Source organism: Antedon mediterranea, chromosome 1, assembly GCF_964355755.1.
Source record: "Antedon mediterranea chromosome 1, ecAntMedi1.1, whole genome shotgun sequence".
NCBI lineage: Eukaryota > Metazoa > Echinodermata > Crinoidea > Comatulida > Antedonidae > Antedon > Antedon mediterranea.
In genome coordinates this window covers 13,806,851-13,829,496 of record NC_092670.1, presented here as the reverse complement: position 1 = coordinate 13,829,496, position 22,646 = coordinate 13,806,851, and the positions used below count along the sequence as shown (strand labels likewise).

Sequence of the window (22,646 nt, the reverse complement as noted above, 5' to 3'; positions counted from 1 at the left end):
AGACAGTAAATAACTCTCTATTATTCTTTAGTGTAGTTTGAGAGCGGTAATTAAATGTTTCGGGTTGAGTGAATAATTTATATTTGACAAAATAATTACGATGATTCAACAAATAGTTTCAGTTTGTTTCCATTACCTTCAGTGTATTTATTTATAAAGTTCAAATTCCATATAGTAAGCGTGGTTCCCACTAGCGACGCAACACAAGGACGTAACGCAACGCAAGTGAATTGACCAATCACAAGCGATGGCTTATTCGCTTGTGATTGCTAACTGTCTATAACTTCGCTTGTCATTGGTTAAAACGTTTGCGTTGCGTTTACGTCCTTGCGTTACTTTCTAGTGGGAATAATCTATATATAAATTATGGTTAATTCTGACATAGGCGAGCACAATGCAAAAACTTCGGTACAAATCTCCGCCTTGGATACCTACCTTATCTATCCGAGATGTACTGCGAAACGTAGATTTGATAACATTAGTGTTCACGCCGACGCTATTGTTCCATATTTATATCTTAGGAAGATATTATAAAGAGTTTTTTAACAACATTTATGATTTCAACATAGATTTTCCTCTCAATTTCAATTCTTCCCGGTCAAAGTAATTTCCGGGTTTAAGATAAGTTCACCTTGCAACGACCTGGTTTCAAATATTTTCTCTCTTTTAAACACAAGGGAGCAGTTAAAATAATAGATTTGACCCTAAAGGTGACTGGAAACAGGCACTTTCCATCAATCAATACAGTGTCCCTTTGGAAGACGAAAAAAAAATCAGATAGTAGGCCATTAGTCATAGCCATTTCAGTTTTTTTTTTATTTTAAAACATACCACGCGTGTGTGAAGGTACAGTAGTTAAATTATACTGCAAATTCATAAAGATCAAATTAAATATACGTCATAAAGAATCAGAATATATTGTGGGGAATAGTATTATAAAATTACATAGGGAGATTTGATGATAAGACATTTTTCGAGTGAAATCCCGATAGCTGAGTTTTATTGAGTAAGCTTGCAGGAATAACTGTAGGCTATCTTCCTGTGTCCCGTTAGGACCGAGATGTCTGCCCATGTTGCAAGCCGTAATGTCTTCTTTCTTGGGCCCACTCTGTTACGGCAGTTTCAAAAGATGATTAAATTAAATAATGTATTAATAATTATAAAAAAAAAAAAAAAAAAAAAAAAAAATTATTAGGATGGTATTCATTTGAATAAACGCCTCTCCAATAAAACATCACTTTGAATAATAACCCCCCCCCCCCCCAACCCAACTATCTAATAAACGTCCATCCACATATTTATAATAACACAATTATACTATTTGTAGTAGAATTCACCGCACTGTTATCTACAAAATTTACCAAGCATTAATTTTGTTATTCTTTTTTACCACTTTTCATATCTACTGTATTAGAGGATTTCATTTGATTATAAATGTTACCATATTATTAAAACTATTTATAAAATTTAACATATATCCCTCGAATAAGCACCTCCCTCAAATGACCTCCGCCTCCCCAAAGGGCCCTACCAAACAATAAAAACTATACTTTAAAATGCTATTAATCATCTAAAACACTGTGAAACAAAGTAGTTTAGTTTTACGAATGTCAAGCATTTTCAATAATGGTAACCGACAGAAAATGTATAAGGAGAACATTATCATTCCGAGAACCATCGTCTACACTTCCTAGAGGGGGAGCGAGCGAAGCGAGCTAGCTCACCCTCTAGTATATATAAATGAAGATTTCACCAGTTATTTGTATTTGATCAAATGGAAACATACTTTATCAGCACTGTTGGTGCTTTGACCTATAACTATATAGGTAACGTACACATTTGTAAAGAACGTTAAAGAAAAATAGATTCGATGTAAGGATGATCGAAGTGTAAAGGCCAATTTACACAGACGATGGGTAACATATAGAATCTATGCTATCCCGTATGACCATTTACACAAAGCGCGGAGCGTACGGTCGGTTTCCATTCAGGATAGATATACAGAGATCTACGTGGGACAAGCTACTCGGTTTTCCGCTCGTCTGTGTAAATTGGACTTTTAAGCCTGCCGTTTGTCCAATTCAAATAACTATACATTATACTACGAACATGATGTTTTGTGTAACATACGGATAGGCTAATGTTTGGATCATTTTAAAGTTCATTTTACTTTGTCTTGCCTTTAGGCTATCGAATTAATGTCAGTATTAAACTTTCATTCAAAACACGGTTACTTATATTTTTGAATCGTCATTTTCAATAGAGAAGCTACTCGCTTGATAGGTTTGTACTGTAATTACTAATCCATAAAATACAAACGTAGCTTTACCCTTCTTGTTACATCAACAGAATGGCACTCCCTAAAAATACAATTGTATAAGCCTACAATGAACATCGAGGTATTGATGACATTTTTGTTACAGCCCTATTATTTAAGAAATATAATAAGACGATAATACACAAAACATTTACGGTACCTAACTAAACATATGCGTACCTGGAGTACAGTTTGGCGAATTATTTTGTGTAACAAATAGGCTACTGTTTGGTTAAAATGTTCCAAAGTTCATTTAACTTTGTGCCTTTATGCTATCGAATTAATGTCAGTGTTAAACTTTTATTCAATTCCAGAAAATACGGTATGCCCTACTTATATTTTAAGTTCAATAGAGAAGCTACTCACTTTGTTGGTTTGTAAATACTAATCCAAAAATTAGCTTTACCTTTCTCGTTACATAAAAAAAGAATGGCACTCCTCCTCTAATAGACACACAAGTGTATACAACTATGACATTCCACGACTTATGCCACACGAGTCATAAGTTTATACGAATATAGTATAGTTCGTATCGCGAGCGCCACTGCGTGCCAAAAAAAATTAGCTTGGATTAGCCAACATAATAAAGGAATAGTGTTATACTCTGTGATGTTGAGGTATTTAAGTTTTTCTTGAAAAATTCACATATCCAAAATATTTGTTATGCATTGAGTACATTTTCCAAAGACTTGGAAAATAGAAATAATATGAAAATAATACACAACTAATTTACGGTACATAACTATCTTATGTCAACCCTGAAGTGCAGGATAGTTTCCGGTAGTACATAATAGTATTTGTCTTTTGATTGATGCAAGTTAACTATTTTTGCTGAATAATACATTTAATTGACCGTTTAATTTCACTACTTGGATACACAGTATTTATTATTATGATGATAATGTAGATACAATTATTATGATATAATATACAAATAATGAATGAGGTGAATGATGAAAGATTATATATCAACGAGGCAAAGCCGAGTTGATATTTAACCTTTCATCATTCACCAATTGCCATTATGTGTACCATTACACGAATATAAAACATTCATTATTTGTTTTATATAACATCTAAATCTATTCCTGTCAATTGAATCAAATAAAAGGTAGCCCTAGTCTGGCCTCCTACATTTGATTCACATTCATTAAAACAGTAACATTTGGTTTTTAATAATATTATATTAAATGTTATATTTATATGGATTTTATAAACACACATACTTTAGTGTTAATTATGTCAACAAACGACCAAACAATCCTAGGCCTAGCAAGGCTAAAACGCCTAGGCTATAGGCCTAGCCTAATACTAACAGGTCTAGGCCTAGGCTAGACCTAGTACTAACTAGCTTCGACAGACAATTGGAACTCATCCACGTCTTGTAGAGATGTTCCCATTAATTAATAAAAATCCTACAAACGATCTAAAGCTAATTTTAAAGCCTTTTTGATCTAAATTAGTACATTAGTTAGTTTTAATTAGTATTTCTCCAGAAATGTACTTCCATCGCGAAAAACCATTCATAATATTCAAATGGCGGCGAAAGTACAAAGTAGGTGGCGCTATTGTATTTAAAAAGCAATAGTATAAGACAAAATATTTTTCAAACGCTAAAAAAATTTTTTTTTTCGTAGACGAAAAAAAGTACTATTAAACGATCGTTTAATAGTGCGTACTATTGCACATATACACTGTAGTTAACAGTACAAAAAAAATCCAAGACACCATTCTGATGGCGGATTGTCAAAAGCAATAAAAAATATCGCTGTAACAGACTCTCCTAATAGTGTTGGTTAAAGTAATGTTGTTGTTTCGACGCGTTGTATTGTTTCAATGCATTGCTGTTTCAACGCGTTGCTGTTTAGCATATACAATGATATTCAATAGTTTAGCAATGTATAAGAACACTGTTTTTGGGTAGGGGTGTATCTGTGGATATGGATTGTAAGTCGAGGATTTACCTCATAAGACGGCAATCCTCAGGACGTGGAAAACTAGGCTTCACTCTACAGAACGACTGTTCACCCCAACCTCTCCCACCAAACCGGAATGTTAAAATAGACAACCGACCTGGACAACCGACTACTCCGGACTGATACCCTCTGACAACTACCCATTTTACTACCTGGATATGCAGTATTACAGAATAGGACAACTTAGGGCAAAAAGCCCAGTGCAAGGAGTAATATAGTGGAGTTTGAATTTTGTCCAGTGGAATAGTTTTGTATATAAGTTTTCGATTGGTTGTATGTATTTTTTCCTGAATAAATGATTTTAAATTGATTTGAAATGAACATTTTGCAAATAGTATTTAATAATACAATATATATTACATCCTACAGTATAGTAAATTCAGTAATTCATTTATTTTATAGCATAAATATTACATTTTCAAAATGATGGTTATTGTTATGAAATAGAAAATAAAACAGAAGTTATCGATTTGTTTTCCTTTCATAAATGAGAGAGAAGGAATCAATCATACAATGTCTCTTGCCGACAGCGAAAATTGAGAAAAATTTATTTCATTTCCCAACCAACAGTGAACTCATGGTTCACCACTTACAGGAGGGAACACAGAGAAACACGTACACATACAATAACAAATATTAAACTAAACTACTAACAATGTTGCGAAACTTACGGAAATTATTACTATATCTAAATCGACATTTTTATATACATATTGCCTAAATAAATCATCATAAATTAATGCACATTAAAAATAAACCTTTACAACTATCACATTACGAGTCGTCCGCAATTAGGAGCATTCAAGTAAAATACTTTACCTACTAGAGACAAACTTCGACGCACGCGTCAAATAAAAACGAAATTATGCAGTATATACTAGTAACTGTCTGATATTATTATATTGAGTCAAATGGCCGAGCGGTTAAGGCAGGGGTGCCGTTTACCGTACCTAAAGAGCCAACAACATCGGCAAGAGTTCGAGGCCGACTCACTCCTAGTTCTGATGGTGCAACAAGTCTTCTCGGATAAAGACTATAAGCCGTAGGTCCAGTGTACACATTTGTCGTTGTCTTGCTTTACATGTCTGTTTGTCTTGTTTTGTTTCTGTTTGTTTAAACTCCAATATGACTACAATTTCTTAACTGGCTACCCGTCACAAGTTTTTTTGGAGGGAAACCTCCAAATGTTATTACTTTCTGGGTGTTGCCTCTTAATTATTTATATTTAAATTGTTATTTTGTTTACTTTGAAATGATAAGAAATAAATGTTATTATGAGTTATAACCTGTGTGCACTTTAAAGAACCCAGTTCATTATTCGAAAAGAGTAGGGGGTCACTCCGGTGAACTGGTTCACAAAATAGCCCTGTATCAGGGGGATTACCACCTATCTGATAGGACAGTGATTAATTCACTATTGGTAATCCTAAAGACATAAAATAAAATTATGTTCATTATTTGCTACTTTGCTAAACATTTCCTAGGCTTATATCGGCCGTTCTAATAGGCCTATATTACTTAATTTACAGTTAATTCTAACTGGTCAGAAGACTTAAACAACGCCTTTTAATTTAATAATAATTCACTCGGACGTGTCTTATCAAATCAAGTCTGTTTTCCACTAGGCGAATATATTCGCACATGTCCAATGTTTCGCAGACGACAAAAGAAAATTGCACTACCCTTTCTATTACAAAAGCGATAGCTGCAATTTTCATTTCCATCGCGTGTCTGTCGAGTTTTTCGGTTCACGTGCTTATGAACGAAGTCATGATTCATCTCCTGAGCCCCGATTTGTAGAGCAAGGAACCAGAGTTAGTCACAGAAAGGGATTTTGAAGATGAATAGACTTATATAATATTTTAAATTCTAAATATGACTGTTCATTAATTTCACTATTTAGTTTAAATGTTCCTGATCGTACACGAAATAGACATTTATTGCATATTTCTTTTAGCCGTGTCGACTGTACTAAGAGGGGACTTTTTCATAGACTACTTTATACATTTAATAATCTAAATAGCAATCATATCGATATTTTTAATGATAGACTTGGTTATTTTAAGAGGACGATTATGTGTTCACTTCTTGAACAGCCTGCATAACCTGTTTTAATCGAAATTGTTTATGGCATGCCGATCTATGTTTTATATATATATATATATATTTTATCTGTATTTTATTGTTAACCGTTTTTGATGTTGTATTGTTTTATGTTTCAAACCTGTTAGTGGCGGTATTTATCGCTGTTGGTTTTGATTGAATAAAATAAAAAAAATAAAAAAAATAAAAAAATAAGCTGATACTTTCGATTCCCGTGAACAAATTCACATAGAACAGGCTTTTGCCTACTCTCCCACCACCAAGTGACAAACGCCATAGAAGTAGAGCGGACTAAGGCTCCCCTATTTTGATTTCAAATGTTCTCTTTTTCCATTTTGTTAAATGCCATGTTTTACATACACTTCTGTTGGGATTTTCAAATATAAGGCTATCGACTTTCAACCCGTATCCCTTGACGTCAGTGGTACCTTTGTAATTGATGAGATTTCCAAGTTTATTTGCGCAGTCTTTTTTACCGCATTTGATAGAACCTGTGATATAACAAGAGCAAACATTTCAGTACAAAAGGTTTCGGATTAATAGATTACAACTCAATTCATACAGTTTTGATCTGTTTGTGTGTATTTTCCATGCGTTTTTTTAAAGTTAAAATCGTCTTACACGTATAGGCCTACTCGTTTTTGTTGACGAGTGTGAATGTTTCATTTAAAGAAAATAATTACCAACTAATAATTACCAATGTCGTCCGTAGTTCTGTGTACTCGTTTCCTCTGATAGTTTGTGGTGGTAATTTTGTCCTTAAATTGTGGTGAAACACATGTGATATGTCCATCTTTAGTTTGAAGAAGGTCTGATGCGTAACATAAGAATTGTAAACATTCTTTACAGAGCACCCTGACATCACTTGCTTGATCGGTCATCCGTTTTTGTTTCTTTTTAAATAATTCAGCCTCATTGTGTATCAGTTCTTTCTAAAATTTCAAATACAGTATATTAACTATTTGAAATATATTAATAAACAATGTGATTTATACAATTATTACTAGGATAACTCTTGAAAAGAATAGAGAATGAAAAGTAGACTAAAATACAATATTTTTTGGGTATTCCATAATCCGAGTCGGTTACTCATTGCAATTCATCGAAGTATGAATAAAACAAAAATTAGTTTGTGTTATATTTGTTACCATCGAATTTAATTTAAAATCAATGATTAATCATCAACAAATAATGTCCGTTTGAGATTAACGAACATTGACATGATCACTTTAACTTGTTCTAACCACAAATATGGTAAGTCAAACCTGTCTTTTAAGGACTTCGTCGTTAAACTCCTTTTCGGATTTTCGATCCAAATCAACTAAAGCTTCTTTCATTCGTTTTACCTTTTCGTGATTTTGGTGCTCACGTTCCTCATTACATGATTCCCTGTAACAACAGAAATTGTTAAACATAATTAAATACGAAATTATATTTTGAATTCTGACAAGTGGCAGTTTTCTTCTTTGGTTACTTCTGTTCTATGCCAAATCCATTCAAAATATCGCAAGTTAAAGAAAGAAATCAGAACAAAAATAAAGTAAGAAAACATAACCCAGACAGCTTCTTCTGACTGGGTAAGAACTGATAATAAAAAGAAACAGAACCAATACTGTATACAGACGGGTACCTTTCAACAATGAGATAACATTTGCCAGATGCCCTAGCCCGCCCTCTGGACTGTACTGTTCCAATTTCGTTGCTGACAAAATTGTACCGAATGACAACATTACAAGCTGGCATATCAAGACCCTCTTGTGCTATGTCCGTTGCAACGAGAATATTGATTTTTCCATCTGTAACAGTGATTACAAATAATAGCCATGTTTAGTTTAATGAAGTTGCAGTCTTTACATAATATAATGTATAGGTACATTTATTTGAAATTAATAAAACTGTCTGTAAAACAGCAGGAAATAATATAGGATGATATCAAGACATATGGTTACCGGACAACTAATCGATCACTGATATACCTATACATTTATTATTTTGTCAGATGGTTTACTTGGCATTTAGGAGTTAGTATGCAGGGATCTGGATACGAAATGTAAAATTCGGGGAATAATTATGTGTGAACCAATGACTGGCTTTGTTGTCCAAACATTAGCGTGGGTGAGACAAAATACACAACGGTACAATGCTACTGCAGGATTGCTTTTCTGTTTTCTTCTGACATACAGTAAATATTTGATGTCAGAATATTGTTCATTCATCGTTAAATCTTACCTTTGAAACGTTTCAAAACCTTGGCCTGATCGGCTTCAGACATTGTGTACTCGGCATTGCCTTGCCCAACCAGAGAGGCAGATTTGATGTTGTATTTCTTCAGTGCCACTTCTTGTTCAAGAAAATCTATCAAACTACTCACAACGTGTCGTGTACGGCAAAGGATTATTCCTAAACATATAATTATCAGATTGTAAGCTTATGTAAAAAGTCATAATGAATGTATACAATATACACATGTGGTCGCAGATGGCATTATTATTATTATTATCATATCAACATTAATTAGACAAGACAAAAAAAAAGAAGAGAAAAGAAATTGTAAATGTTGTTACCTTTTGATTCATGATTTCGGTCAAAAACCATCTGCAAAAGTTCTGTTAATTGTTTAAGCATTGGGCTGTCTTTTGTTTTTTCTTTTTTAGCAATATCTCTTAACTTGCTTTCATGGTTCAGTTCGTAGTCTTCTCTTAGATCAGCCTCAGGAGCAATGTGTTCTTTGGCAATAGAACGTCTCTTAAAGTAGCCGTCTAAGAGTCCAATGGCATCGATGGCTCTGGTGTTGTGGTACAACATAAGTGCGTCATTAAAAGCTCGCAAATAATCAGCAATAACGATTTTAGGACGATTACGTAATATCTTGGCATCCGTTTGGATCTGGACGATCCAACTTTCATACTGCTGCTTTCCTTTGTCTTTACAGGAACTCTCAATATGCATCATTTCTTGTTCCTCCATAATACCTATAATTATCTTTTTGAATTCATCGTCATCGGGGCGAGGACTAACAGTTACTATGCTTACTTCGTCGTCTTCCGTTATATGCACGTGGTCTTCTAAATCTTGAAGATGTATACGAACGTAAGAAACACAATTGACATCCATGTTGGCACACAATGTGACGATATGCTTTGCTGCATCACCGTCTTTTCCAACTCCGAGAGAAGCGCTTAGACCAAGAATAAACGGCAGACGGCTTGATCCTTCCTTCTTTTTAAGGAGGTAATTGCGCATGATCTTATTGTATGAATGATTGAGAGTTGTGTGATGGCATTCATCGAAAATAAGCATGTCAAAGAATGATAGTTCAACCTCTTTTTTCGATAATGCGTTGACTAGTATCTGGGCGGTTATCATGACAACCTTTTTATTTTTTAAAACTGCTGTTAATGTTTCAGTTTCATTCAGAGTTCCAAGATCTCTCGTGTCAAAATGGGTTTCAAAAGCTTTTCTCTGCTGACTTGTAAGATGACGGATATTGACAATGAACAGAGCCTTAAAGTTTTTTGGATCATGATGGTTGTCATGATGATGTTTACATATTTCAGCTGCAGTTATGGTCTTTCCACATCCAGTCGGAGCGCATATTATTGTATTCTTTCCTTCTAATGCAGGTTGCGCCAGTTCTTTCTGATAATCACGTAATTTCGGTGGAATCATTTTGACGGCGGAAGCTAAATAGATTGGAGCATCCGATTGTTTCTCATTTTTCGGAGAGGCTCCATGAGGCATGGATTCATCATCATGTATACTAGTAGGCCTAGATAATTCTTGGGTGATATGTATACCGCCGTCACTTTCAGTTGGAAGATGCTGTAACTGTTTAGCTAGATTGTCTGATAAAAACAACGTCGTAAATCGAATGAAGTTAATTAATAAATAAAAATACCATATGTCATTGTAATAATGATAACCAACAAACACATGCAAAAACAAACTATCATGATGTAATATATAGGTCTACGGTGAGGAGACAGTGCATTAGACAAGAAACCGTGGTTGCTGTTTATTGTCTCTATGCCTAACTAATTTATAATTCGTACGATGATTATGTGTAATTAGGCTTTAGAAGAGTACAACAAAACGAGCCTACCTGTGGTGAAGTCCAGATACTTAGAGTACAGATCTTCTCGCCCAATACCTGAAAATAAATCTTTTAGATTGCGTGTGTTGGACTCTGAGATATGACCCTGTTCCGATAACGTCCTGAAAAGTGAAAGGGCACTATGTAGAGACCGCTGCTCATTTTCTGACAGAAACCCACTTAAAATGCACATTTCCTTTATATTATTTACTTCCTCTTCTGACAAATCGCGACTCATCCTAGCGAGAATCATTATGAATTCTGAAACACTCTTATTTGTTGATTTTTCCATAATTAATTTGATTTTAGCGTCCTACACAATGCACCTATATATACACGAAATAATATTACTGCATCTAGGCCTACAAAACATGTCGTATTTTTCTAAAATCTATTCATAGCTTTGGAACAATGCATTTAAACTACAGGTAAAACTGCGAGCTAACTATAGTATATTGCAGTTTGTTTAATAATCAATTTACATATCGTTATGTATTTAGTGTCAAATTATACAGATATGAAACAGTATATTATCAAAAAACAGCGTATTATATTGTATAAAACAACATGTATTTTTAGCCACCATCATCAATATAGTGGTATCACCCATGTTGGGAAATTCCAGATCTACTACGTGTATGGTGATGTATCCTGTAAATACAATATCAAATGAGAGTGAAATAAGTCATTAGAATAATAATGTGTTCAACCCTACTCGTTGTTTGAATATGTTTCAATAATACAAAATCATCACAACAATACAGTTTTCGAACTGAAATTATGGAAAACAAAAATAAAAATATATATATGTATCTTACCGCTGCGTCGGTCCTGTTTTTGGTTTGTTTTTTATACCATGAATGAAATAAATAAATAACAATACAAAAAATAAAATACAACATTTATGCACATGAATAATGAAATTCGTCTTTTAGTAATTCGTTCGGTAATAGTTTAGGCCCATGTAAAATCGTCGTCGTCGAAGTTCATTCATTCTTGCAGACTTTTTTGCACATCGACGCCGTCTTCTGAGGGGTTGAAACAACTCTAAGTACACTGTATTATATTGTGTAATGTAAGTCATAAATATTCATAATTATGAATACCGATCGATCAAAGTCTATTGTATTTATTTTTTGTTTCTCTTGTTGTTAACTAATTATGGACGCGACGCACCATCTAAGCATGACGCGTGTTGTTAAAAGCTGTCGATCCAAATAAATTATTATTATTATTATTATAACCCAAACATTCTAAATTATTTCTTATGCTGTAATACAATATGTCCTCTAATTGAATAAAAGTACCCTACAAAACAGATGTTGAGCGTGTATTCACTTAATGTGGCTATCAGCGTGTCAACAAACGTACCCTCTATACACAAGTGAGATTGAGTGCACGAGGTCTGTCCTAGGGCTAACACAGTTACATTTAAAACTTATCCCCCAACCCAGCACAGTTCAAAAGTAGGCCCGATCAATTTAGGGCAAGTAGGGCACGGGTCTTGTTGAATAATTCAATAGAGTACAGACACTAACATCTAATATTTGTATTGTCAAATCACACATTTACATTACCTTATCTAGAGAATAGTAATTTCAATCGTTTCTTCGGAATATCATATCAATTCTGAGCATTAATGGTTGTCGGCTTAACCGAAAATAAATAAAACGAATGAAAATAAATAAATAAATAATACATTTTGTCTCCTAAAATATCATCATCTCCTAAGGGGCCGCTTCTCATAATCGACCATTACTAATAAGCGACTACCTTTTTCAAAAGACCATCATGAGTGACCAGATACATAATACATATAAACAATATAAATAATAACAATACATTTTAACATGTTTTTTTTTATGTTGGAACAATATTTACACTATAAAGTTTCGCCATAGGTGTACTTGGTTAAATTTTAAATGTTTCAGAATTCTCCGCACTGCTTTAGCTCTATCACCGGTTTGTGATACACCCCGTCGACTCAATGACGAGTACACAAATACAAAACAATTTTTCCTAAAATTTTATTCATTTTTAAAAATATACAATCATTCAATATAATGTAATTATTTAAGCAATTAATTCCAATCGTAAAACATAGCTATAGTTGAATGTATGTATAGGCCAAATGGTATTATTTGATTCTACCTCAACATCAACAAGCATAAATTATAATTGCACGTGCGACATGTGGTATTAGTTACACACAATTTAACTTTTTTTAAAGGATCATTTCTCGTAAGTGACCACATAAATAATAAATATAAATAATATAAATAATAATATATTTTAACATTTTTGTTTATGTTGGAACAATATTTATATATATACATTCAATATTCAATTGTAATTATTTAATCAATTAATTCCAATCGTAAAACATAGCTATATAGTTTAATGTTTTAAAGTAGGCCAAATGGTATTATTCGATTCTAACTCAACATATCAAGCACGAATTATAATTGCACGTGCGACATGTGGTATAGAACTATAATTATTTACACACACAATTTAACTACATTCTCTATACTATATTCATTATCAAATAAAATAAAATAAAATAAGGCACAATCCATGCGTCAAATTATTCCTCACATTAATCGGTTTATATCTATATATTCACGTACGTTTAAGTCGAATCATCCGAACGTGTTTGCAATTAATAAAATTACTTGCTGCGCGCCTTAGAGGGAACCAAATATCTTACTTACTTAAGGTTCCCATAATTCGATTTTAAATGTTCTCTTTTTCCATTTTTTTAGAGTCCACGTTGAGTTCAAAACCTTCTTAGGATTTTGAAATTTAAGACTTTGGGCTTTCAAACCGTATCCCTTGACGTCAGTTATACCTTTGTAAGTGATGAGAATGCCAAGCTGCTGTCCGCAGTTGTCTTTGGCGCATTTTATGTAACCTGCAATAATTATGAACAAAAAAAGAGGGGTAAACCACATTATTTAGTTAACGTCACGATGCTGATTAAAACAGAACAACAAGTATGTTATGGAGTTGAAAGTAAAATATCTTTGTTGATGTATAGTCGTACGGTAAATCAAAATGACAATAATGCTTTGTGCCACTAATTCTTCAGCGCACATTCTATAATGTTGAGGCTTGTGATGTGAAACTGGTATGGAGGTATGGCAATCCCCCGATCCTATGAACTAAAACATAATTAACGATTTGAATATTCAGCTTGGAAAGACCCATCACGTCGCGTAAAGGTATTTTGCATCATGGTTGTTCATTTCTCACGTCACAATTCAATTAGGCTGCAGGCCCACTTATAATCAAAGACTACTGGAGAATACGAAATTGACTTTACAACTTTAAGAATTATAATTTAAAGACTATATTTACCTATAGTATCCGTAGTTCTGTATACTTGTTTCCCCTGTTTAATCTCTCTAATCTTTTCTTTGAATTCTGGTAGAACACACGTGATATTACTGCCATTTTCACGAAGATCTGATGCGTAACAAAAAAATTGCGAACATTCCTTACAAAGAACCTCGACATCACTTGCTCGATCTAACATCTGGGTTTCTTTCTTTTTCGACAATTCATCCTCATATTCCTTTATTAGTTCATTCTAAAATTTACAAGACATTAACAATAATAATAGAACAGAAACATTGACTATTCAATTACAGTTTAAAAACGTTTTTGAGTTAGAAAAAACAGTCAATCAAAAATAAAGCCGCAATTTCCAAAATATGGAAAGGCATGTCATGCAAAAAAGAAGCGTTCAATTATAGTGGCGACGATAAGCAGAACGAGTATAGACGGCGCACTTTACAGTCGGGCATTAAATCAATTAAAAATTGGGTTTTCTCTTGATGTTAAACATTTAATTTACCTGTCTAATACGGACTTCCTCGTTAAACTCCTCGTTTGATTTGTGATCAACTTGAACTAAGGCTTCTTTCATTCTTATTACCTTTTCGCGATTTCCGTATTCATGTTTTTCATTACGTGATCCTCTGTAACAGTATTATATTTTTATAGTATAATTAAAAAACAAACAACACAAACGTAATTGACTAGACTATTAAACAATATATTGGAGAAATCGAAAAAAGTCAATACAGACCTCTCAACAATAAGATAACACTTGCCAGATGCCCTAGCCCGCCCTCTGGACTGTACTGTTCCAATTTCGTTACTGACAAAGTTGTACCGAATGACAACATTGCACGCTGGCATATCCAGGCCTTCTTGTGCTATGTCAGTGGCAACAAGAATATTGATTTTTTCATCTGAAATAATAAATAACAGACACAGTAATATAAACGAGCAAGATTTAAAGGGTACCGTACATCTTATTTATAAAACAATAATTAGAGGAAGAACAATATAGACAACAGGCCATAGGCATTTTATATGCTTAGTTTTTCGATTTCGTGACCACCACCTAGGGATTTCGTAATTTTTTGTATGATGGAGCAGTTAGGATCATACGAACAACATATTATTTTTCACAAGCTCAAAACTTGTTCGTTAGCGAGAACGGCTAATTTTAAGGTCAATTAAGGTCAAATATGAAAAATAGTCCATTTATGGTAAATTATATATCAAAATACTCGGCTGGATGCAAAGAATCCAAAAATATATAGGTTGGTATGCATCAAATCGTACATGAGGGTGTTATCACCAAAAATGTTCAAAGGTCAACGAACTTTTATCTTTATCATATGCAAAATATACAGAAAACATTATTAGATTTCTGTGATTTTGATGTCTAATTATATGTTTTCTTGCATCAGAAATACAATTAATGAACTTTAAAAGCTATAAAATAAACCAATTACCCTGTAATTACAGCATGAACCATCAAAAACACATATTATAATGAAACTGTCTATGTAAGTATATCTATACATACATAGCAGACATGGGCCAGACATTTTTTCAGTATCAAATTGGTGGCAAATGCTATCATACATTTTTGGAAAGCTTAGCATGTCTACTTTTCAGAAATCCATGATAGCAATGCCAATTGTACAGCTTAATAGTCATTTTTTAAGATTATATAACACCGCCTACGGAAAATATGCAACACAAAATTTTGGGTTGGGGGTAACATTTTTGCTAATAACTTGGGATTGAGTGAACAGATTTACATTTTCTTGGTATCAGAATGTAGTGTATAGACCGCTTAAGCCTAATATATTTTTCTAAATAAATCCAACAAATATTGACAACATTAGAGGTCAGAAGGTCATTGAACTTTAATAAAAAAATGAATTTTTTTCTAACTTTAACAAAAAAATACAATAGATATTATGGAAACTGATGTTTTCATAAACATATAGACCCAATAAACAAGAAAATTGAAATTAAAGATTAACAAAAAATGAATATGCTAAGTATTATGAAGAAATTTGTTGTTTTTAGTAATTTGTAATCATTTACAATTATGGGGTAGGGGGTAACATTTTTGTGAATAACTTACAATTTTAACAGATTTGCATTTTTCTGTATGTAGTGTATAGATTGCCTAATTGTAATATACCTTTTAAAAAATGAATTCAACATTTATTGACATCTTCAGAGGTCAAACGGTCACTGACCTTTAATAAAAAATGCAATTTCTTCTAAATTAGCTTATAAATTTCAATTTTAAACACAAAAGTACAAGATATCTTATGCAAACTAATGTTTTCTTAAACCTATAGACACAATAAATAAGAAAACTGAATTTAACATTTTTTCAAAATTGAATATGCTGTGCATTATAAATAAACTTGTTCGTCATTAGTAATCGTTGACAATAATGGGGTAGGGGGTAAACAATGTCTTGGGAAATTGCTAGAATCTTCAGATGCGTCTCTGGAGGTACTGTCATTACATTCTTTCATGGTGTAAGGTGTATTATGTCTGTGATGATCTTCAACGTTGGGCACATCTGTGTCTGTTCCTGTATCAGTTATATTGTACATTTCTTCATGAAGCAATTGTTTATCTAGGAAGTCTTTATCTGTTTGATTGATTGAGTTTTGTCAGCCTGTAAATTTCCTTTTTGTCAATAATATTTGTTTTTACTGTGGTACAAAATACATCATACGCTTCAGAATATTTTGTGTCCAGAGAAGTACTTGCTTCATTGGGCTTACCCAAATACCGAGTAAAGTTCTTATAACAAGTAGGGTGGTATTGCACTTCGATAGCAACACAGTCTTTACCTTGAATTTTAAGAAGTAGTTCAGTGTTGTTGTTGTCTTTGGCTGCCTGAACTAGATTACGTGCTTCTATTATCATTATCGAACACTTTTTCTTGTTATTCGACAAGTGATGCTTTTGTCTTTTTTACACAGAATAATAAAGAACACAGATGCTTGGCAATACACAGTGCGACCTGGCTTTGCCTTTACTTTTGAATAAATCTGTGCTTGAACGTAGACATCGTGTTTTGATTGGTGGTGGTCGAGAAATACCATCATCTGTCTCTTCCATGTTGATAGCAGATTCATTAGTTGATGTTGATGCTAAAGCATACAATAAAAAATAGAGATATCACTATAATATCTCTGTACAATAACATACAATTAATATTTCAAAAATTAATAGAAGGTGATAACATTACTAATGATTTGCATGACCATAATATACTGTATCTTTTATAAACAATGGGCTTTATATTTGCCAATAGTTCACCACTGTAGCAAAAGTGTACACTTTTTAATAACTGCTTATTATGCTTTAGATTTTCAGTAATTTAATTATAAGTTATCAAAAGCATAAACATATTTATATACTATGAACAAATGGCCAGGAGTCAAAATAACAAGTATACATTTTTGCACAATTACCATCGGTTTAATTTAAAATCATCTTAAGCGGATTGGCAAGCTAAAACATCTAACAATTTTTTTTTTTTATTGGCCAGGGGTCTACTTAAAGGAAAGCACTTTTAATATGAAACGTAATAAAATATAACAATCCAAGCTAGGCCTCTCTCTAGCCTAGGCTAGGTATATTACAGACAGTAGTACTAGTAGGCCTAATTAATAGTAATATTAGCTTAGTTAGGCTAGGCCTATACTACTACTACTAGCCCACTACTACTAGTACTGGTAGGGCATGCTATATTATTAATTAATATAGGCTAGCCTAGGCCTAATAATATTATAATAATAATTTAATATTTTAATTTTTATATTTATCAACTTACCAATGCTAGCTTCAAATTGTACTTTCTTTTGCACTCTCTCAACTCTCTGCTTGTCAGTAAACCTAGAATAACAAACTTGATGAAAGCCAGCACATATAGGAATTCAACACACAGCAGGCCTACTACTAGTACTAGGCCTAGCCTAGATTGAACCTTGTTCGTCTTGCATGATGGTTGTTGGCACTTGCAGGCCTTGACATTTCGCGATGTAATTTCTGGCAATTTCTGCTTGTTTTCCTTCTAAATTTTTCCATTTGGTGACATATTCTAAAAATTTTGGCCATGTCTTGTCATTAAATTTTACTACTGAAGACTTTTTGCTTGGAAAAATGCACATAAAACATCGCAAATGGTGATCCCCATCTGACATGTAAGCTGCCATCTTTACTCTGCACTATGCCCAAACATCATCTCTGATTGGTCAATACAAGAAGTAACCAAGCAGGTGCTTATACGATGTTTCTGATTGGCTGTAGTGTACGAGGTTGTAAAAAACTATTTTATCAGTTTTAAAAATGAGATTGTAAACTAATGTGCAAGCAATATGTTTGTGAAAACTCACAATACTTTTATTATATATATTTAGTAATAATCATGTCAATTTGGTCAAATCCCTTTCTGGTGGTCACGAAATGAAACAAAAATCCACCTCAGCTTCCTGCCTAATACTACGTCGATACAATTAGAACTTTTCAATTTATCGATACAGTGGGAACTTTTTGATTTGAGTGGACCTGTTAAAACCTCTATTGGTGGAAAGTCAATGCCGATGTAAGCTACACGTTAATATGTACGGTAACTGGTTTAAGGTTTATAATCTGCTATACCTTTGAAACGCTTTAAAACCTTGGCCTGCTCGGTTTCATTCATCGTGTTCTCAGCCTTGCCTTGCCCAACTAGATAATCAGGTCTGATGTTGTACCTTTTTAGTGCTTCTTCTTGCTTCAGGAAATCGGTTATACTCTGTACTATTTGTCTTGTACGACAAAGAATTATTCCTAAAGTATAAACATAATTAGGCATAATTTGTAATTTACAAATGTTATCAGAAGAATCACAGTGTGGTTCTACCATAAATAGCATGATAAAGGAACTTAAAATATGAAATACTATAATATAATAATAGCCATAAATAGCATGACAAAAGAACTAAAAATAAAGATATACTATAATATAATAATAGATACCTTTTGATTCATGTTTTTTAGTGAAAATCATCTTCAAAAGTTCTGTTAATTTTTTAAGCATTGGACAATTATTCGTTGTTTCTTTTTTAGCAATATCTCTTAACTTGCTTTCATGGTTATCTTCGTAGTCTTCTCTTAGATCAGCCTCAGGATCAATGTGTTCTTTGGCAATAGAACGTTTCTCATTAAAGTAGCCGTCTAAGAGTCCAATGGCATCAATGGCTCTGGTGTTGTCGTATAGCACAAGTGCGTTATTGAAAGCCAGCAAATAACCAGCAATAACGGTTTCCTGACGATCATGTAACTTCTCAGCATCCATTCGTCGCTGGATGATCCAGTTTTCGTACTCTTGTGTTCCCTTTTCATGTCGAGAATCTCCAACATGCATAGCTTCTAGATCATTCATAATATCTACAATTATGTTTCTGAACTTATCGTTAGCAGGTCGAGGATTAACTATGCATATTTTGTCGTCTTCTGGTGTGCGAACATGGTCTTCAAGGTCTTGGAGATGTTCACGAACGTGCGAAACACAATTGGCGTTCATGTTGGCGCACAGTGTGACGATATGCTTTGCTGCATCACCGTCTTCTCCAACTCCGAGAGAAGCGCTTAGACCAAGAATAAACGGCAGACGGCTTAATCCTTCCTTCTTTTTAAGAAGGTAATTGCGCATGATCGTATTGTATGGATGGTTAAGAGTAGTGTGATGGCATTCATCGAAAATAAGCATGTCGAAGAATGATAATTCTACATCCTTTCTCTCCAAAGCGTTTACTAATATCTGGGCGGTTATCATGACAACTTTTTTAATTTGTAAAACAGCTTCTAGTGTCTCCATTTCTTTTAGAGCCCCAAGATCCCTCATGTCAAAATGGGTTTCAAAGGCTTTTCTCTGCTGACTTGTGAGATGACGGATATTGACAATGAACAGCGCCTTAAATTTCTTTGGATCATGATGGTTGTCATGATGATGTTTGCATATCTCAGCTGCAGTTATTGTCTTTCCACATCCAGTCGGAGCACATATTATTGTATTATTTCCTTCTAATGCAGGTCGTGCCAGTTCTTTCTGATAATCACGCAACTCATGCTTCTCTTCGTCTGGATTAAAATCGGGTGAAGCATCCGATGCTGTAGGCCTATCTTCCCTTGTAGGTGAAGCTCGGAAAGGCGTGGATTTGCCGACGACTGTTATATCGGCAGGATATCGACTTGATTCGGTACCGTCAAGTTCTCTTAGGCCTAGACCAGATGACACATCATCTTTCATATCAATACAAGAAATGTCAGTTGATCTGGTCTCCAACTGTTTAGTAGCTACTGGTGGTAGTTTGTCTAAAAAAAATAATATATAACGATGATTTGATAGGGTATAGTATATGCTATTATTGGTGGAAATGGAAGTACAGTAGTAACATCTTTTAATGTTGATCCAGTTTCGAGTCTTCTATGTCAACACATGCTTTTATACTGTTTATTAGCATTCAATTCCACATAAATATTCCTTCATTTCGTTTCAATTGATACTGGTATCCTAACTAGAATTGTACAGACGGTGGCTAATATGAATAAATGATGATTTCATCTAATCTAAATATATGCCATAATTAATAGAAAAGCAATATGATATGCCTACGGTACTTGATAATAATGATAATAATAATAACAATATATATAACACACATATATATATAATATAATTATCTAGAAAATAACCATATATAATTATAGGGCCTACATTAGTAGTTAATTTAGACCGGGTTAGGCATATAAATGAAAAAAATAGCCACCTGTAGTAGTTGCATTCAGATACTTGGAAATCAGATCTGCCCGCTCAATGTTTAAAAGCAATTCCTCTAGAATTAGAGTATTTTCCTGCGAGACATGTAACACCCTAAACAGGGACAGGGCAGAAGTTACAGACTGCAACTCGTCTTCATCTAGAAGATCGCTTAAACTGCATATATCTTTCAAATCACGCACATTCGCTTCTGTTAATTCTTTGTTTATTCCAACAAGAGCCTTAGTGAACCCCGAAATCTTTCCTGTTGTTGATTTTGCCATAATTATACATAGATTTTAGCATACCAAACCTGGATAGGCCTATTACAGTAAAAAGATATCGCATAACTACAATATATGAATCGATGTTGTAATTTCCAACTATCTATTCATATCTTTGGAACAATGCATTTTAACAGCAGGTAAATATAAGCTAACGTATGCATATTTTGTGTTACAAAGACAATTTATGTATCATGTATATACTTATTGACAAATGTTAAATACATAACATAAACCAATCTATAAACTGCTCAGCCATGGCTTATACACAGTTATAATGTATGAACATTACGATATGTATTTAATCCCTGTATATTCAAGGATAGTGGTATCGCCCAACATGGGAAATTCCAGATTATAACGTGTACATCATAATACTATGACGTAATAGCCTATTGAAATAGCGAACGACTTTGCTATGGTATCCAGTGAACCATATCAATAGTTCATACATTTAAATTACTGTAAATATGCTCTGACTTACAATTATTTTTACATCGAATTATGAATCATGGCATATAATCCCATTGCTTTCAGATTGTGATCATGTAAAATAATGTAGAAGGTTGGATATGTATTTTAGTAGGTTATACTCAAAACTCGTAAAAGGTTAATATAAATTTTGGAATTACAAACGGACACTGTGTGTGACCCATGTGTGACTATGTGACATTCTCATTCATCACTCTCGTCACTCATGTTGACCAGGGGGACTGTGCTCCTGAGTTGACTAATGATAAACAGTATCCATTCCATATAGGCATACTACATCACAACTGCGCAACGGTGAAATATATGTCTATCCCTATAGAAATTTAGTAACGGTTTCAGAATCGGGTCACAGCAAATGAATTGTGTGATATGAATTACATATGTTACGTTTTAGTAGTTATGAATAATAACTACCGTATAGTATTAGTACGGTGTGTGGGTATTCTAAGGCTAAAAAAATGTATTCAAAAGCAAATTTCCTGTAATGTCAAGCTCCACTGTGGCGATTCTGCGATACAAACACATCTCTCCTCGCTCACATTACGTGCACAGTGTATTATACTTTATCTTACACTTTCATGCTTTACGAACACCATTAGTTGAACGTTATAAATTGGATGGTTATTCTGAAACAGATGTCCCGGTGGTGTTGATGGGCCTAACTTGTAATTTAACCTCCATCTTTGGTAACATTTTGTTCTATTTTACAAATAACTTCCATACGTTTGAAATTTAGGCCTATTATTCTATATTATTCTGATGTTTTAATGTAGTTGCTATAGTGAAATTTAGTGCCATGCATTTTAACCACGGGTATTATGCATTTCTGTATACAGAAAATACAATTTTCTTGACTTAGCACCACTAACTGATATATATATATATAGTTTATATAAATTTAATTAGTACGTAGATTGAAAAAAAAAAACGTTTCATACTAAAAATAAATGTAAATTTATTTCAACTTACCATTGTTAGTTATGTTCGTCCATTGCAAATTTCATAAACTTCGGGCTGTACACTCTAAATCTCGTTAAATCCGACCTCATGATTGTATATTTGATAATAACGTTCATGTATTCTTGTCGATTTTAGGAATGTTGGCCATGCTACGGCGGTACATCATGCATAAATTCCTATCTTGAACATCGTGTAGGCCTATGGCATTCGTCCCTTTTCCGTGACCCAACAATTCAATAATTATCTCCACAATATAAAACAAAAATAGAACAACTAA

At 33.5% G+C, this 22,646-nt stretch overlaps 2 protein-coding genes across 2 annotated transcripts; both read right to left on the bottom strand.

The window, feature by feature from the left end:
• Positions 1 to 6,189: 6,189 nt before the first annotated feature.
• LOC140057462 (ATP-dependent RNA helicase DHX58-like) lies at positions 6,190 to 10,814 on the bottom strand. Its single transcript, XM_072103137.1, has 7 exons — positions 10,499 to 10,814; positions 8,961 to 10,241; positions 8,626 to 8,796; positions 8,027 to 8,192; positions 7,662 to 7,785; positions 7,094 to 7,328; positions 6,190 to 6,887 (listed from the first exon to the last, which is right to left on the bottom strand). The coding sequence occupies exons 1-7, from the start codon at positions 10,779 to 10,781 to the stop codon at positions 6,688 to 6,690; spliced, it is 2,460 nt and encodes an 819-aa protein (XP_071959238.1). The 5' UTR covers positions 10,782 to 10,814; the 3' UTR covers positions 6,190 to 6,687.
• A 1,681-nt stretch (positions 10,815 to 12,495) lies between these two features.
• On the bottom strand, positions 12,496 to 21,051 carry LOC140057454 (ATP-dependent RNA helicase DHX58-like). The gene is made up of 7 exons (XM_072103124.1): positions 20,644 to 21,051; positions 18,851 to 20,188; positions 18,491 to 18,661; positions 14,583 to 14,748; positions 14,349 to 14,472; positions 13,850 to 14,081; positions 12,496 to 13,403 (listed from the first exon to the last, which is right to left on the bottom strand). Exons 1-7 carry the CDS (start codon positions 20,915 to 20,917, stop codon positions 13,204 to 13,206), a joined length of 2,505 nt encoding a protein of 834 aa, XP_071959225.1. The 5' UTR covers positions 20,918 to 21,051; the 3' UTR covers positions 12,496 to 13,203.
• Positions 21,052 to 22,646: the final 1,595 nt, after the last annotated feature.

Coding starts and splice junctions, on each gene's coding strand:
- LOC140057454 (XM_072103124.1), bottom strand. CDS start 20,917: ATGGCAAAATCAACAACAGGAAAGATTTCGGGGTTCACTAAGGCTCTT. Junction 14,749..18,490: donor GGTTTTAAAGCGTTTCAAAG/GTATAGCAGATT, acceptor TTATTATTTCAG/ATGAAAAAATCAATATTCTT. Junction 13,404..13,849: donor CAGAACTACGGATACTATAG/GTAAATATAGTC, acceptor TAATTATTGCAG/GTTACATAAAATGCGCCAAA.
- LOC140057462 (XM_072103137.1), bottom strand. CDS start 10,781: ATGGAAAAATCAACAAATAAGAGTGTTTCAGAATTCATAATGATTCTC. Junction 10,242..10,498: donor GTATCTGGACTTCACCACAG/GTAGGCTCGTTT, acceptor TGTTTTTATCAG/ACAATCTAGCTAAACAGTTA. Junction 7,329..7,661: donor ACGAAGTCCTTAAAAGACAG/GTTTGACTTACC, acceptor TTGAAATTTTAG/AAAGAACTGATACACAATGA.